Raw genomic sequence first — 16,756 nt, 5'->3', positions numbered from 1 at the left:
TGGTGGGGTCCAACAAAACCCCACAGAGCTCTCAGCCCAGGTTACAGCTAAACAAGGGATTTCCTGCTGCATTCTCATTTAAGCTGCCAGGATGTCTGCTAGAAAATTTGTACAATGTCTCACCACCAAAAACTGCAGCTCCATCTGAAATTTTTAGGTTACTATCCAAAACTGGGGGTGGGGACCTTCACGTGGCCACAGGAGCCACCACCAGGGAAAAACTTGGCAGTGTCAAAGCCTGGGTTACATCTCATGCAAGGAAAGCATCCTTTGGCTAAGAGTTTACTATCCCTCCACCTCCTGTCACTCTGAGCTGCTTCAGAAATTCATCCTACTTTCAATGATTCACTCCAGTATCCATTCAGTCCCAGTTCATAGATTGCAGAGCCTTTATTACACACCCATATATTTAGCACTGGAATAGTTCTCAGCACTTGTAACAGCCCTGTCTTCTAAGGAATAAAACAAAGAGGCATTATTCATCAGCAGGGAGACACAGTCTTTGTTGTCTGAAGCCATGGCAGAGTTTTTATATCACCCCATCTATCCTCCCATGCTGTCACACAACTCAGCTCCAAGCAGTTGCAGTGGCAGCCCTGGAAGCTTGAACATTTCTGTAGCTTCTCCTAGCTGACTTCCCAAGTGATGTTGTTTAAAACTAACAGCAGGACTGATCCTGAGCACACTGAGTGCTGGCCACTGCCTGAAGAGCAGGAAACTTGACCTTTCCAGAAAAGCTCTGGTTAGGTCAGGAATAAAAACCATATAGGATCCTGGCCTCCTGGCATCTTGGGCTGGCTCAGGAACAGCGTGGCCAGCAGGTCCAGGGAAGGGATTCTGCCCCTGTGCTCAGCCCTGGGGAGGGCACAGCTTGAGTCCTGTGTCCAGTTCTGGGCCCCTCAGCTCAGGAAGGAGCTTGAGGTGCTGGAGCAGGTCCAGAGAAGAGCAAGGAGGTTGTGAAGGGATCCAGCACAAGTCCTGTGAGGAAGGGCTGAGGGAGCTGGGGGTGTTGAGGCTGGAGAAGAGGAGGCTCAGGGGAGACCTCATCACTCTCTCCAACTCCCTGAAAGGAGGTTGGAGCCAGGGGGGGTTGGGCTCTTTTCCCAGGCAACTCTCAGCAAGACAAGAGGACACAAGAGGTCTCAAGTTGTGCCAGGGGAGGTTTAGGTTGGACTTTAGAAAGAATTTCTTTAGGGAGAGGGTGATCAGACACTGGAATGGGCTGCCCAGGGAAGGGGTGGATTCTCCATCCCTGGAGATATTTCAAAAGAGCCTGGATGTGGCACTCAGTGCCATGGGCTGGGAACCACGGGGGGAGTGGATCAAGGGTTGGACTTGATGAGCTCTGAGGTCCCTTCCAACCCAGCCAATTCTATGATTCTATGATTCTATGATTTAGAGCCATGAGGAGGCACAGCTACAAGGAGCAATGGATGAAGCTGTATTTGGGGCACTGGTTACATCCAGAAGATCTGGGCTTGGGCTTGGGAAGAGCTTTGTGTAGTCTGTTAGTCCCCAGAACACATCAAGGTGTGTGCCTCCCACTGGGGTGGATCCTGCACCCTCCTGTTATGGTTTTATTGGTGAGTCTATGTCTAGCATGAAGGTGGAGGAACCAGCCTGGTTCTCTGGATCTAGACACCTCAGGATTAGTACCTTGAGATGTACTCAGCATGACCTGCCCTCCACCCTGCCCAGCAGCTCTGCCTCTTTGGGAAAAACAGGTGAGATTTTGGGCCAGATCTCCTTTAACATCCACAACTGCCTTGCAAATGAGCCTATGAAAGGCAAACAAAGCAGCACCATTCCTAGAATCAACCATCACAGACTCCTCAGGCTTCTGAGAACATTTGAGAGCCTGCCTGTGTCAGCAGGAGGATAAGGATAAGGATAAAGAGTGTTCAGAGCAGATCCCTCCATGAAGTTGTGGAGCAGGGGCTCTCATCAGCTGTTTGCTCAGCCTCATCCTTCCCTTGAACGTCTCCTCTCTGAATAATGAGATGGGAAACTCAAAGACCCAGAAACCTAACAAGTGGCAGACGTTTGAAAAAGAACTGTCCTTTCTCAGCTTTGTCATTTGTTTTAAGGCTGACAATCCTATCCCCAAGCCCTTGGTGCTCACTTTTGCTCTACATGCTCGGAAAGCAAAGGGCACGGAGCAGACTTCTCCCCACAGTCACTCCCCTCCCTGCTCAACAGCCAGCAAGCTCCCTGGCTAATTAGCCAAAGTATTCTGCACATATTTAGCATTTCTGAGTAATTAGGATAATCAGATTTCTCCTCTAATTCTGTCCATATACAACACGAGCAGGTGTGCAGCCTTCCCCACCTTGGTATCACAAGCAGCACCTTGGAGCAATGGAGTTGGCTGTCAGAGCCCCTTCTCCCCTGGCACGGGGACATCTCCTGCTAATGGATCACCAGGAGCCACAGGAACTTGGGAACAGGATTTAAATGGACTAAGGAGGCAGTAATTCAGCTGGTCATGCAAGCTGTCTGAATGCACAAATCTGGCCAGAGCTCTGAGTCTCCTCTTCCCTGTCCTCCAGGTGAGAGCTGCAGGAAAAAATCTTCTGCACTGCACTGGAACTGTGTTTGGCCCAGGACCTCAAAAGTCTTTTGGGTTCTGAGGGGATGCAATAGTCTGCTCAAGGCTTAGGACTCAGATCTCAGTCATTCTCCACAAGATTAATCAGCCTATGGACACAGACCTTATTTCTGGGTGGCAGACAAATACTTATGGACTCTGCTGATTTCAAAGCTTCTAAATGAAAGGCAAAGGCAGTCAGCTCTGGTTTGTCTTCCTGAGGGTCTTTGGCTCAGGAGGAGTTTTTTCTCCTGTCAGCTCCACTCAATAATTCCTTCTCTGGGAAGTGGAAAAATTTCTTTAAGTGCTGGGGTCTACATCCAGGTCCTTGGAGCATTTGGATGTGGTGCAAAGCCCCAAGTGGGATGATTTCCTCCTTAATGTGGCATCAAGGGGCCAGGAGGAAAGGATGCTCCCAATCTTCAGAGCACAGAGTTAGGCATTCCTGAATATTTGGATCATAGCAGTAACTTTAAGCAAAGCCACATACCCTCCACAAAAAGGGTGCTGAGCTTCATGTAAGGGAAAAGTTTTCTTGTAGACTTTACAGTACAACCCAATATACACCCAAGAGAAATAAGCCATTTCTAATCTGCAGGGCAATGCTTTACTGTAGAATAGCTCCCAAACCTCCCAAATAGGAAAGAAATCAAGTCAGAGCAGGATTTAGATCCCTCTTTATCTGTGGGTAGGTTAACCAGCCTGGCACTGAGACTGAGCCCTGGTTGCTCTGGATGGAGTTTTCAGGTAAAGCTGAGGATAGACAGTGACAAAGTGTTAATTGTGGTGAGGGTGTTTATCTGTGATGGATGAACACAGCACCCAGAGCCCTCCATGCAAGGTTGAACTCAGTATTTGATAAGTTCTATGTGGGCAGTAAAATCCTCCACCCCCTTCTTTAGTGTCCTCTCTCTCACCTTCCCTTTCAGATGAAACACTGCTTACAGATGAACTATCTCCAGAGAACAGCATTTGGGAAATATAATTCAGCACCAGATGGTTTAATGGGTCCAAGGCTCTTTTTAGGGTCACCACAGGTCCCTGGTCCCCAGAGATGGATCACAGGAGGCATCTCCCCAGGCTTTGTATGTTCACTGTGACTCTGTTCTCATCTAAGCATCAGGAAAAATATTTTTATTAAGTGGACTGGGGTCCTGAGAAGTGTATCCCAATATCAGCTGCCTTCTTGGCTCCTCTGAGGGCTGTGTAGCAGGGAGGAAGCCTGAATGCTGAGAAGCTACCCCAAAGTGGAGAAAGGGCTGGATCCCCCTTCATCCTCTGCCCTCCCACCCCATCACTCCATCAGGGTGGCAATTCATGCTCCCACCTCTCTGAAAGCCATGGTCTGGCTGGACATCTGTGTGCTTGCTCCATCAGTGTAGGAAAAAAATATGACAATTGTCCTGGTTTTCAGGAGTTTGGAGCATTGGACGAAAAAAAATGGAGAAAAAAAAGAGAAAAAAAAAAAAAAAGAGGAAAGAAAGCAGATATTCTGCTGGGCTGAGAGAGCTTGGGGAGCAGGTGGGATGCTGCCTGCAGGGCTGGCTGGTCACAGAATGGTGGCAAAGGAAGCTGGCACAGCAAGTCCTGACGTCTGCCTTCTCCAAGCAGGTGATGAAGACAAGCTGGTGCCTTGATTCCCACAGTATATTTTCATTAAGCCATGGCAGATGGCAGTGGAGGTCACCGCTTCCACACCACCATCCTTTCAGCTGAGAGGTGTCAGGGAATCTGACATCTCAATTACTAAACCTAGATTCACCCAAACTGCATCCAGGATGAAGGGGGGAAGGGGTGGGAAAAGCTGCTCTCCCGATTTCCATGAATCCTCAACTTTTGGGGAGAAAATCTGGGGCGTGCACTTCCCTGCTAAACACCATGTTTGTGTCTAACGTCCTGACACAGAAGCAGCTGTGCTGAGAACAAGCCACAGACACCAGGAAAATGGCAATTAAGTTCTTGTGGAAGTGAGACCAAGCAGCATCCCTTGGATGACAGCTGATGTTAACGAGGACAGAAGCTCCCCAGCTTGCCCCAGCACTCTCTGCTCCTCTCCAGTCTCTGAAACCTCAGAAGGTACAAACCAAAACTGTTCTTCCCTTCACCAGGACTTTCGGATGTGAGCCCAGGGCTCAGCTAAGGCAGGGAGAATCCAAAGCAACATCACCATCAGGTTTTCTGTGTTCAGCACAAGAAACAATTCCGACACACAGGTGAGCAGCAGCACGTTTGCTGGAAGCCAGACTCAAAGATTTCTGCCAGATATTTCCATCATTTCAGTTGGTATCATCCCTACAATTACTACCTACCTTCCTATTATTACTTTACTTTACTACTTTACTTTATTACTTTATTACTTCTTTTACTTTACTTCTTATTACTTTATTACTTTATTACTACTTTACTTTATTACTTTACTTTACTACTGATTCCCTACTTTTTACTACTATTAATCCTCGCTTTTGAAAACCCCACAAGAAGAAGATGAAACAAGATTCTGGCCCTTGTCAGAGCTCAATAAACACCCAAGTAGAAGCCATTTATTCTTATTCTGAAATCTCATGAACTTGAAGTTAATATTCTAACTGGAATGATTACAAAACATCTCAGACTGGCAATTCTGCAAGGTGTTTACTTACTGAGTTTCCCTCTACAACCAAATCCCAATAAAACCACCCAAAACAGGTCTAAGAACAGATGACTCAAGTCAACAAGGCTCCACCCTGCTGTCACACCCAAGCCTGTGCTTCCTCCTTGGGGATTTCTGCCCTTGAACCCCAACACGAGCTGTGTTTAGGGGACACGTGGTGATATCAGAGAGATTTGGAAGATGAGAACTTTCAGGGTGCACAAGTCCAAAGAAAAGAAACAACACCAAATTTATCTCTAATAAGAATTTTCAACTTTTTTACAGAAGCTAGAAAACACTTCTGAAAAGTTAAAAATATTTGGGTTTTGGCACAACGAACCCCTCCCCATCATTTTCAGCAAACGTTGCTAAATGCCAGAGTATTTTCATATTTTTTTGCCCAGAAATGTCCCTTTTTTCCTCCCTACTGTTCTGGAGCCACAGAATGGAAGAAGAATGTGCTACTTCTGAGGCAAAAGTTTCCACTTAGTTGAAAACTCTCTTTCTACCAAACTTAACCACAGACTCCCAACCTTTGCAGTTAGCTCTTCATCCCATCTACTGCAGCCCAGGAGGAGTGGGGACAAAGGGAACCCCACAAACATAAGAATATTAAATCATAGATTACCTCTTTGGGGTTGTTGTTTTTTTTTTAAATAACAAAGGTTCAGTTCTACTGACCTCAAACCCAATGTTTTGTTAATGGAAAAAGGGAATGCTGCAGCTGAGGCACTTACTGCTCACTAGATCATCTGCATTTTCTTAAGTGCTTGAAAAGTGATGGGCTATTCCAGGGTTTTCCTGGAGGAAAAGCAATCACAATTTGGCCTTTGTTATCCAGTTTGTGCTCCAAAAGTTCCTACTTGAGGGTGCCTGGAGCAGATTCTTGGAAGGGCTCCATTTTGCACCCCAGCCAAAACGATCCCGATTTCCGTAGATTCTTAGCACACAATGGAGCAACGTCAGCCCCCTTAGCCCCACACCAGCCAGGGGGAGAGGTTCCCCATCAGGGAAGGGAATGGCTCCTTTTCTTTTTTTTTTGCATGGTCCTGGTGCTTGGAGAGAGAGAAAAGAGGAAGGCAAAGGAGCAGGGAGAAATCAGAGAGCGGTCAGGCAACTAAACTGCATCAGCCAAAGTAGAGCCCCGCTCCTCTTCGAAGAGTTGACCTCAACATCACCCTGCCCTCAGCTGCTTTTTGGCTTGGTTTTTTGCCAAATTTCATTTCTGGCCTGGGTGGGTTTGGTCAGAGGACTCGAAGAGATGTGGTCACTGTGAGTCATGTGCAGTTCCTGATGGGAAAGGCGGGTGTGGGATGCTGGGCAAGGCAGAGCCTGCAATGGGGCACGTCTGAAAATCAGACCCCAAGCTCCTCTTCCCTTCTGCTGCTCTTGGGCTGAGCTACAGCAGTGCTGACTCCAGCTGCTCAGGAAGGGAAAAAAAAAATTAAAAAAAAAAAACAAAATCTCTTCATGTAAAAATTCGACTATTTGGAAGAAAAGCTCCGCAACTCCAAATTTAAAAATGTTTTCCAGCACAGCAAACATTTGCCAGCACATTTTTGATTTTTCGCCAAAATATTCTGGCCAAAAGTTGGGGGGGGGGGGAAAAAAAAATCAAAATTGTCTATGGAAAGCAGATACTTCTCATGAAAATATTCATTTAGTCAAATCCCCAGGTTTCTACTGAAATTCAGCTTCAGCGGAAAATGCTGACGAGCTCTATTATTGGCACAGCTTTAATTTTCCTTTGTCTGGAACAGACACAGAGAAGACAGCATCTGTCAAACGTAGTCTTCAGACTTCTGTTATTATTTTGCCTGGAGTATTGTTCAAGGGCTCTAGGAAAGGTTCAGGCCATCGTGGTGCTGGGTGCTGTGCACATACATGAAAGAAGGGCATATACATACCCTTCCCTGGAGGGATTATAATTTAAGCAACAAGCCATGGAGGAGATAGAGAGCCTGGGAGAGCATGAGGTAATTTTGGAGGGGTCCTGAGCAGTGTGATGAGGAAAGGGACACTGAGCTTCCCCTTGCACCTGCTCTTCTCTCAAATGCTTTGTGCTCAGCCCTACCACAGCAGGAGCATCTCAGACCTTCCTCAAGAGATGCATCAAGCTGTCCCAGCTCCAGAGGAGGGGAAAGAGGGGTCTTGCTCTCCCCACCCAGCCTCCACTTCAAAATATCTCTGGGAAGGAGAGGAAAAAGCCAAGAAAAGCACCTCTCCAACCCCCAAAGTGCAGATGCTGCAATCCTGCTCGCTCTTTACGTTGGGTCAGAAGATGCTCCCCAGCCCTCCCCTTCAGCCCACATGGGCTGATCTGATCAAATCCTTCTTTTTAAATTCATTCTTCTTTTTTTTCCCCAAATTCTGTCCTTCCTGACTTGCTGTAATCCCACCTGCCTGTCTGCCTCTCTCCCCTTCTGCCCTCACCCCACTTCATCACTTCATACCTCAACCAAGCTGACATTTTAGTTATAAGAGAGTAGGTACGGAAGGATCTGTACTGGTCTCAAATAGTTTCCAGAATTGGTCATCCTCTTCTGTAAGAGATTAAAGAGGCATCACTGAGAAGGGAGTGAGGGAGAAAGAGAGCATGAGGAAAAAAAAATAAATAAAGGGTTTTAGTTACTTTTGGTTAGTCTCAATATGCAGCCCCTTCCCAGGGCGCCGTGTTCTGTGCTCATTTGAAGTATTAGTCACTTTTTCCATTAGAAGCTCTTATTCTAGAGGGATTTATAATGTATCTGTAAAATTGTCTCCAGGCTTTGCTTGGCATCTGAGCTCTCAACCCATGGACAGAATGTAAAGAAACTACAGTTGTTTGATTTATTGGGACAGGGCATGAGGAGGGAGGGAATTTTTCCATGCTCGCTGGAAATAAATTCACGTAGTGCCTTCAGTGCAGAGTCACTTACTGCTCCAGAAAATACACTATTTGGGTGCAATCTCCCCCTGGCAGAGAGGAAAGAAGCAAATCTATGATTTTTTTTGATATTTCTCTGCCTGAGACCAAGCCCTTCTTTAGGGTTTCTCATCATGACCCACCCAGTCCACAGTCCTGCTGGGCACGCCAGCCTCTGTCATTCCACTCGGGTTCAGAAATCCTGACCGTGACAAACCTTTTGCAACCCTCATTTCTACAAGGGACATTTCTTAACCCTCTGCAGAAGCTCTCTTACAGAGTCCTGATTTCATTCCTGAAGAGGCCTCTGCCTCATTGAAGTTTTACTCATGTTTCTTAACACGCAGCTGCCCCCAGGCAGCTGGCCGAGGGGGATGAGCAAGGGCTACAGGTAATATCAGCATCTCCATGGCAAAAAAAAAAAAATTGGGTAAAGCAAGAACTCAGAGGAGACAACACCCTTGGGACACACAAATTCTGGGCTACAAACACCCCATCCCCTTGCTCCCAGTCCTTTATGTCGTGGCTGAGGCTGACCTGGGCCAACGTTCCATGGCAAAAAAAAAAAAAATTGGGTAAAGCAAGAACTCAGAGGAGACAACACCCTTGGGGGACACAAATTATGTGCTACAAACACCCCATCCCCTTGCTCCCAGTCCTTTATGTCATGGCTGAGGCTGACCTGGGCCAACGTTCACCCAAACTTCTGCTGAAGACAGAAGGGGCTCAGGAAGAAGAGAGGGATTAGAGGCAGCAACACAAATCAGGATCAGGGGGGAGGAAGAGCCAGAACCTTCCCACAGCAGCACCCATCAGCAAAGCAAGAGCCTAACGTGGACATTTCAGAGAAAGAATCACCTAAAATTGGAGCCTGGCAAATTATTTATTCAAACTCCTGCCTTCCCTCCCCCCTTGATTAGCAAATCCCTGGGGACCCAGCCCTGATTTTCCTCAGACACAGGGCTCTGCTCCTCTATCTGCACCCCCAGCACTCAGCATCTTGTTGGGATTCACCTTGTGTAGCAGCTCCTTGAGCTCACACCCTGTTCTGCTCTCTGAATGGATCAGAAACTTTTTCTTTGGGAGCTCACACTGCATTGATGAACACGTTTGGTTTCTGCCCCTTTTTTTTCCAGGGAAACGTTTAGACAGCAGCATGCAAACACTTCCCCACCTAGTCAGCTACTTACACCTAATAATAAAACAAACTCTACATAGCATGGCAACCCAAAATCCTCATTTTTTTTTTTTTTTTTTTTTTTTCAGGGGCAACATTTCATGTTTCTGTTCATTTATAAAAAAAAAACCCCAAACAGTGAAGCCTTGAGGACCAGACAGAGGAGCACGTAAAGAAACACAGAGGTGTGCTGCAAAAAAAGTGGGAAATCCCAGCACAGAAATCCTCTCCCCGTATAAATCAGAGGCAAAACCTCCAGAGGCCAGAGAAGAGCCAGGATTTCACCCCTGGGATTTTCATACTGGAGCTTGGCAACATAGAGGGAAGACTGTGAAGGGTTCAAAGTATCAAATGAAGCAGAGCAGAGACATGAGAGGAACAAAGGAAGTTGATGTCATTATAATTTATTGATGATCTTGGCCTGATCAGTGTTTTGTCTTAGCAGAACCCACACTAAACAGCAGCAAGTCCTGCAGGTCACTTGGCCATATGGATGTGGAAGCCATGTGACAATTTGCAGCCAAAGTTTGCTTGAAAATATGAAAAATAAAATACAAAAGCCCCAGGCTGGGTCTCACCCTCACCCAAGCACTTGCTGGGAACTAGCCAGGATCTCCTGACCTCACCCCCACCAGAGTGCAGCTCCAGGAATTCCCTCACCATAGTTCACATTTTTCCAGCTCTACCAATTCACTCAGCAAGTGCCATGGGAAATTGCTATGGCCAAGGCATCCAAACTTGCTTAAGAATGAGCCAAACTGATTCTTTTCTTCAAGGAGGAGGGTCTTGAGGAAAATAAAATGCTGGGGGTTCTTTGTCCCTGTATCTTGGATACGAGAGAACTCCCACGCTTGTCAGAAATCAGAACAGCACCAGCAGCTCATGGCTTTTTCCCTTTCTTACTTTTTTTTCCCCCTCCATGCCTGCTTTAAAGCAGGATGACATAGTGATGGCTTTAAGAGACAGCAAGTGTTGAGGTGCCAATTTCCAGTACAGCTTCTTTCTTCTGTGATCATGGGTGAAAAATCAAAAGAGATAATCCAGCAGACTACATACACTCCCCAGCCATTCAGCTCACTCATAAATATGCCTGGTGAGATGCTTTGTGCCAGAAAACCCCACCACTTCTATTCTCTATTTTGTTTAGCTATGAGTCAAATCTGCCATCCACATCTCCCGATGGTGCTAGCCAGAGCTAACAGGGCTGCATTCCCACCCTCTTCCCTTCCTCCAATTTTAGGCTGATGGCTTTCCATATAAAAACGAGCAGGCTCCCATTTTTTTTATTTTTTTTTTTCTCTCCCACCTTCAGCCAAGTGCCCGCTGGCCCTCCCTGCACAGAAAATATTCGGCTGTCACAGTAAGCAACTCCAAAACAAAGAGTTTTAACTCGACTCACCCCTTGGCACTAGCTGACTATTCAAGAGAACTTAGCAGGAAGCCTGCCCTTTCCTGCCCGCTGCTAATGCTCCAAAATAAAGCAAATGTGGAAGAAGTAAATTAAATTAAATGAAATACCTAGATGCTGTCATTTCCTTTTTAAGGCTGGAGGAGCCCTGGAGCCTATTAGCTATTGACAAGAAGGGGACCCTCCAGATCCAAGCTGGATGCACAGACACTCGGGGAACAACCAGACCTTTGTTTATCCTGTTCCCATGTCTGCAGATGTCAGGAGGACGAGGAACCTGTCCCCAGCGGGGGACAGCACTTTCCTCACACCGCGAAGTTTATTCCTAAATAAACAGATGTCTATTTCTAAGCACGTTCAATCGAAGCACTTCATCCCGAGGAGGTTCGGAATGACTCCTTCCCAGCCAGCACAAACCCCTCCCGTGCAGGCGAGCAGGCTGGGATCCAGCTCTTTTTTTGCAGCTGGACATCCAAGAGGCTGAAGGTACCGGTGGGTTTTGGCACGGAGGAAGTTTGGTTTGGTTCGGTTTGGTTTGGTTTGGTTTGGTTTAAAACATCACCACCAAGCCCCCCGGGATTCCTTTCACTGACTGATTATTTTTTTTTCAGTTGTATATTTTAGGCACAAACTTATGAATTGAAACTTTTTCTGGAATTTTTTGTTTGTCTGTTTTGTTTGGTTTTTTGTTTTTTTTTTTTCAATCTTTCTCCGAGTTTTAGGCATCACTAAATTCCCTCTCGCAGCAAAGCCTCCCCGGAGCACACCCTGACATCCCTCCAACCTTCCTCCTCCAAGACGAAGTTCCGGAAGGTCCAGAGCCTTTCCCAGCCCCGGGGCAGCGGCCACCGAGTCGCAGCGTGTGGCTTTTGTCCCCGTCCCAAGGCACCGAACCCCCCGTTCTCCACCGTCCCCCCTCACCGTTCCCCATCTCCCGGAGAGCCTCCACTTACCAGCTGCAAAGTGCAGAGGAAAATCAGGGTGCAGCGCCCGGTGCAGCATCCCATGGTCCCAGGGGGAACAGAGGCAGGAAAAGGAGAAAGGGCAGGAGAAGGGGCAGGAGCAGGGGGAGAAGGGAGAAAGGGGTGAAGGCAGGAAAAGTGGCAGAAGGAACAAGGAGCAGGGACAGAAGGGGCAGGGTCAGAGGCAGGGTCAGAAGCAGGAGAAAGCGCAGGAGGAGCCCGGCTCGGTCCGGCCCCGCAGCCGCCCTGGGTCTCTCCGCACCCCGGCCCCGCAGCTGCCGCCGCCGGGAGCGAAGCGGGCGGGGAGGGAGGGAGGGAAGGAGGGAGGAGGGAGGCTGCCGGAGCCCCCCCGGGAGCCGGGGAGGAGGCAAATAGGGCCAACAGCTTAAAAGGGCAATGCCCCGCCGGAGGCTGCCGTCCCGGGAGCTGCCGGGGCTGGCGGGGCCGGGGATCGCTGCTGCTGCCGGGACGAGCCCCCCCGGAGCCCTCCCGAACGCGGGGGGATGCTCTGACCCTCGGGATGAGCCCTCCCCCAGGAGGCTGAGCCAGGCAGCGCAGCCCTGGGCAGCTCCTTTTCCCCTCGTTTGGTTTTGGTTTTGGGTTTTTTTTTCCCTTGATGGGATGTTGTTTGTTTGGGTTGGGTTTTTTTTTTTTGTTTTTTTTTTTGGTTTGGGTTTTTTTTTTTCAGGCAGTTCTGACTCTACCGGGACAAAAGGGAGGATTGTCGGGGCACGGGGATGCCCTGAGCAGGCGAGCTGTGGGTATAGGAACCTGTAGGGCATCCGGGGAGAAAGGGATCAGGAGCTCTTCTCCCCCTTCCATACATTCCAAGCACCTTCCTCCCCCCGCAGGTGCTGCTGGCAGGCTCACCCGAAGACTCACAAAGCCCAGAATTTACCTAAAATACACAGGTTCTTCCCATAAGATTTGTCCACGTGGATGACAAACTCGGAAAGGGGGCTAAGACAAGAAATTCTTTAAAATGCACATTTGTGGTATTTTAAAGCCCATACCCAGGCTCGTGTATGAACCACAGCTGACCAGGAGCAAAGGGATGGAGGGGAACATCTCTCTTCTTCCAAGAGCTTCTCCATGAGCACCGTGATGAACTCACCATTCCCTGAATCCCTAGGGATGCAAGCCAGCCTACTTCAACCGTGAATAGCAGAGCAAATCCAGGAGAACACCACCACCTCCTTTTTCATGCCCAAGTCCTTCACGTTGCCTCCTCCCCAGAAGGAGGAGCAGTGTCCAGGAGACAGGGAACACTCCAGCCCTCCCTGCTCCACAAATTTCTGGGCAGCCCCAGGAGCTGTGATCCAGACAGACTCGTGGCTAAGCTCAACACACCAGGATAAGAAGCTTTGGGAGAGACTCATCTGCTGCCGAGGTCTCTCTGCAATCTCCTGTGGCTGCGTGACAAATTCCTCTCTTACTCTTGGGCTGTTCCTTCTTCCACAGAAGTCAGGGTTTTGCTCCTGCCTCCAGAGCAAGGTGTGACTTGGAGAGACCAGTTCCACTTCCCTTTTAAATCAGGATGCCCCACTCTTTACTGGAGTGGTGGGAGAATGAGATGGCAGCTGAAATGATGGAGGCTTTATCATTTTACTCAAGTAAATCGTTGCCTGACTGCACCTCAAGGAACCAGGATTAGCCTTAAAAGTCTTAAAAGTTATGTTACACATTTAAAGAACATTTAAAGAATGTTAAAACCCTTTTATTAACGACTGTTGTTATTAAACCAGTCACAGGGAGGAACAGAGCAAACAAACAGGCAAACCAAATACCTAAGGTTAGGAGGCAGGCTCTAAATTGATCAAAATTCTATTGGTTTCAAAGGTATTGATTATCTGACCTGTGCAGTGAGCATAACCAGGACATCAATTAATGCAGTCGGATACAATTAAACAAATTTCATTATAGGTGAAAGGAATATACTCAGAGAATAAACCAATTTACTTCACCCAGGAAACTGTGGACTGAAGATGCTTTGGCTTCCTGCATTCCAAGGAAGATGGGGTTTGTGTGGCAGAGAACAGGACCAGTTGGATTTTTTTATGAACACAGCAGGGACATTCTTTACAAACTGCTCAGGGAGGTCTCAATCTGTAGTGTAGGGTCAGGCAAGCTGACATCAGGACTAAAACAGGAGCTCAAGGCTGCTGAGCAGGCTGGGGTTAGGTTGGCTTGTGTTACATGCTCTGGAAACTGCTGGGAAGAGCATGGGTTGCAGGAATATGGGTTAGGACCTGGGTTTTGAACCATTTCAAAAGGTTTCCTGCATCTCCTGGACTGTCTCCTACAAACCTCCTGTAAGCAGAGTGATTTTTCCAACCCAGTTGTACTACAAAAGAGACATTGTGTGAAACAGCAAAAGGTATTGCTGCTGAAATACTCACTTTGACACAAACAGGAGGTTTTCTGCCTGCATTTTTATCTTGAGAGGGTAAATAAAAGAAAACCATGTGTTGGCTGGGACTTCACACACACCTGGAAGAAAACAGGGATTCTCCTTAGCCTGGTCAGCCAGGGAAGTGCTCAGGCAGTCTCCAAATGCTAGGCACAGGTATGTTTAAAGAGCCCCTTCCTGTTCTTTTCTTTTTTCTTTAATTCCTGAGGATGCCCACTCACTTTAAGATCCTGATGCACATCCTGGTGGAATGTAATGAATGTAATGTAATGAAATCCCATTGGGAACACTCCTCAGGTTCAAATGCTGCTCCAGAATCCCTGTGCTCCTTCTTATCAGTCACTGCTTGAATCAGGAATCTCTTCCCATCTAAATTTCTTGTGTTGAGGGGGTTCCATGTATCTGGCTGGACTGCTAGGGGAGATTAACCTGAGATAATGGGACCTTGTTCTCACTTCTTCCTGGCTGTTTACATGAAAATTACTTCAGGAAGCCACAGGTTTGCTTCAGGAGAACTCAAGAAGTCAAGTTAGCAAGCTTGAAACAAAGCAGCAGTATCTTACCACAGCTTGTTATCTCTCAGATCCACAGCCTCCTGGCTCTGAAAGAGCAAGATGAGAAATAGAGGCTAAAAGTATTGGCTGGGGACACGTTTCTTCACAGCCCAAACCCTGTAATCGTCACAGCTGCTGGGAGCTGGAGCTGGTCTTACATCCTATGATACACATGGGGTCCATTATTTCCACTGAGTTCATTTACATTCACCTCCTCTCCATTTTAATAACCTCATCTGGGCCACGGTGCCTTTACAGAACTCTGATCAAACACAGTGCTGTCAGACTACTCCAACCTTATTACTGCCAAGAGGCAAAATGTGCCTGTCCCAGTGCTTTATGGCCTTACCAGCTAATCAGCCACCCCCTTCCCCTCCTCCAGGGCAGCAGGCAGCTTTCCCAAGGTTCCATGTCACCTCGTATTTCTCTGTCCCAAACAAGAAGGAAAAACCCACTGCCAGTTCTCTGACTCGGTGGCAGCTTCCCCCCTGTGCACATTCTGCAGGGGAAATGTTCAGAATGATCAATTGGAAAGTCCTGATTGGGAAGCTTTCTGCCCCAGGACACTGTGGGAACTCAAAATGTGTAGGTGGGTACAAATGGATTAGGATAAATCACCTTCTCAGAGGAGGATCTCAAAAGATTAATTGGATGCAGTGACAGAACCTGGGGAGCAGAGGTTGCCCCCACTCACCATGGGTGAGGTCTGGCTGTAAGGACTGGACTTTGTGAGATCCCCACGTGTCTTTCTGAAGATATTTACATAGAGAAGGATTACAGAGCCAGGTAGAAAAAGAGACCATGGGGAAAAAAAAAAAAAAAAAAAAAAAAAAAAAAAAAAAAAAAAAAAAGCAAGGATTTTTGACCTTCTAATTTTAAAGAGGTAATTTTTTAAACCTCCATTAACCTGGAGTAATAAAAAGGTTTGCTACAGAGGTCAGCTGGTCCAGGACTGAAGACAGCTGAAGCCAAAACTATCAAAGTACAAAACCTAGGAGAGGTGACAGCATCACAAATATGTTCTTCTTCTCTCTAGAGGGACCAGAGAGGCTCAGAAGCACACACTGGGCAGCAGTGTAGTCCCTCAGCAGCCAATGTCCAAAGGAACCACACTTCTGCCCCTCCTTTTGAAGCCTGGTGAACACTTTGTAGAGAAAAAACACCCTGTGAGAGCAAAGCACAATGTTTTAAAAATTGTTCTCATCACTACACAAGAAAGAAAACCATCACAATGACTTTTATGCTTTGAAATGGTTCCCCAGCAGCCCAGGGCAAACTGTAAAATTTATCAGAACTGGTGTGTGAAATCTGTCATTTTCTCTCTGGTCCCTCTGAAGTCTTGGATGTTGGAGGGAGGCAGCTTCTAATCAGGATTTTCTACACCACCATCATCTACATTCCACATTTGTAATTTCTCAGTATTAACTTGCTGAGCTGTGCAACAAATTCTCATCACTCTTTGATGAGCAAGTGGAGGAAGGCAGCAATTCACTCAGCTCTCTGGTATGTCAGAACAACAGCAAGGTGACCTCTTGGTCCAGATCTCACTGATGCAGCCTCCTCGTTTGTATGATCAAGGGTTTGGCTAAAGGAAACAGGACTGGTGTTGTTCTGACCCTGGAGAAAAGCATAGGCACCCATTTATTAGGAGTCAAGGTTCAAATTCATAATTTAAGAAGATGCCTTGACAATTCTGCCACAACACCCCACAACACGATGTCCCAGTATAGGTTGGGGGCTGACCTGCTGGAGAGCAGTGTAGGTGAAAGAGACCTGGGGGTCCTGGTAGACAAGAAGATGCCCATGAGCCAGCAATGTGCCCTTGTGGCCAAGAAGGCCAATGGCATCCTGGGGTGCATTAGAAAGGGGGTGGTTAGTAGGTCAAGACAGGTTCTCCTCCCCCTCTATTCTGCATTGGTGAGGCCACACCTGGAGTATTGTGTCCAGTTCTGGGCCCCTCAGTTCAAGAAGGACAGGGAAGTGCTTGAAAGAGTCCAGCACAGAGCTACTGAGATGATTAAGGGAGTGGAACATCTCCCTTATGAGGAAAGGCTGAGGGAGCTGGGGCTCTTTAGTTTGGAGAAAAGGAGACTGAGGGGTGACCTCATCAATGTTTTCAAATAT

General features: G+C 47.4%; 1 protein-coding gene across 2 annotated transcripts in view; it reads right to left on the bottom strand.

Annotated features, from left to right (window-relative positions):
* The window catches only part of NKAIN4 (sodium/potassium transporting ATPase interacting 4), a 50,035-nt gene extending 37,871 nt beyond the window's left edge, over window positions 1-12,164 (bottom strand). Inside the window, exon 1 of one of the 2 annotated variants that reach the window (XM_071759677.1) lies at window positions 11,660-12,164. In XM_071759677.1, coding sequence (XP_071615778.1) covers window positions 11,660-11,713 — 54 coding nt within the window. In that variant the 5' untranslated portion in view covers window positions 11,714-12,164. The remainder of the gene's footprint in view (window positions 1-11,659) is intronic. The other variant, XM_071759676.1, reaches the window with a different exon arrangement.
* Between the last annotated feature and the right edge of the window lie 4,592 nt (window positions 12,165-16,756).

Source organism: Heliangelus exortis, chromosome 16 (assembly GCF_036169615.1).
Source record: "Heliangelus exortis chromosome 16, bHelExo1.hap1, whole genome shotgun sequence".
Taxonomy (NCBI): domain Eukaryota; kingdom Metazoa; phylum Chordata; class Aves; order Apodiformes; family Trochilidae; genus Heliangelus; species Heliangelus exortis.
The sequence above is the reverse complement of the archived record's forward strand: the minus strand, read 5'-3'. Positions and strand labels throughout refer to the sequence as shown.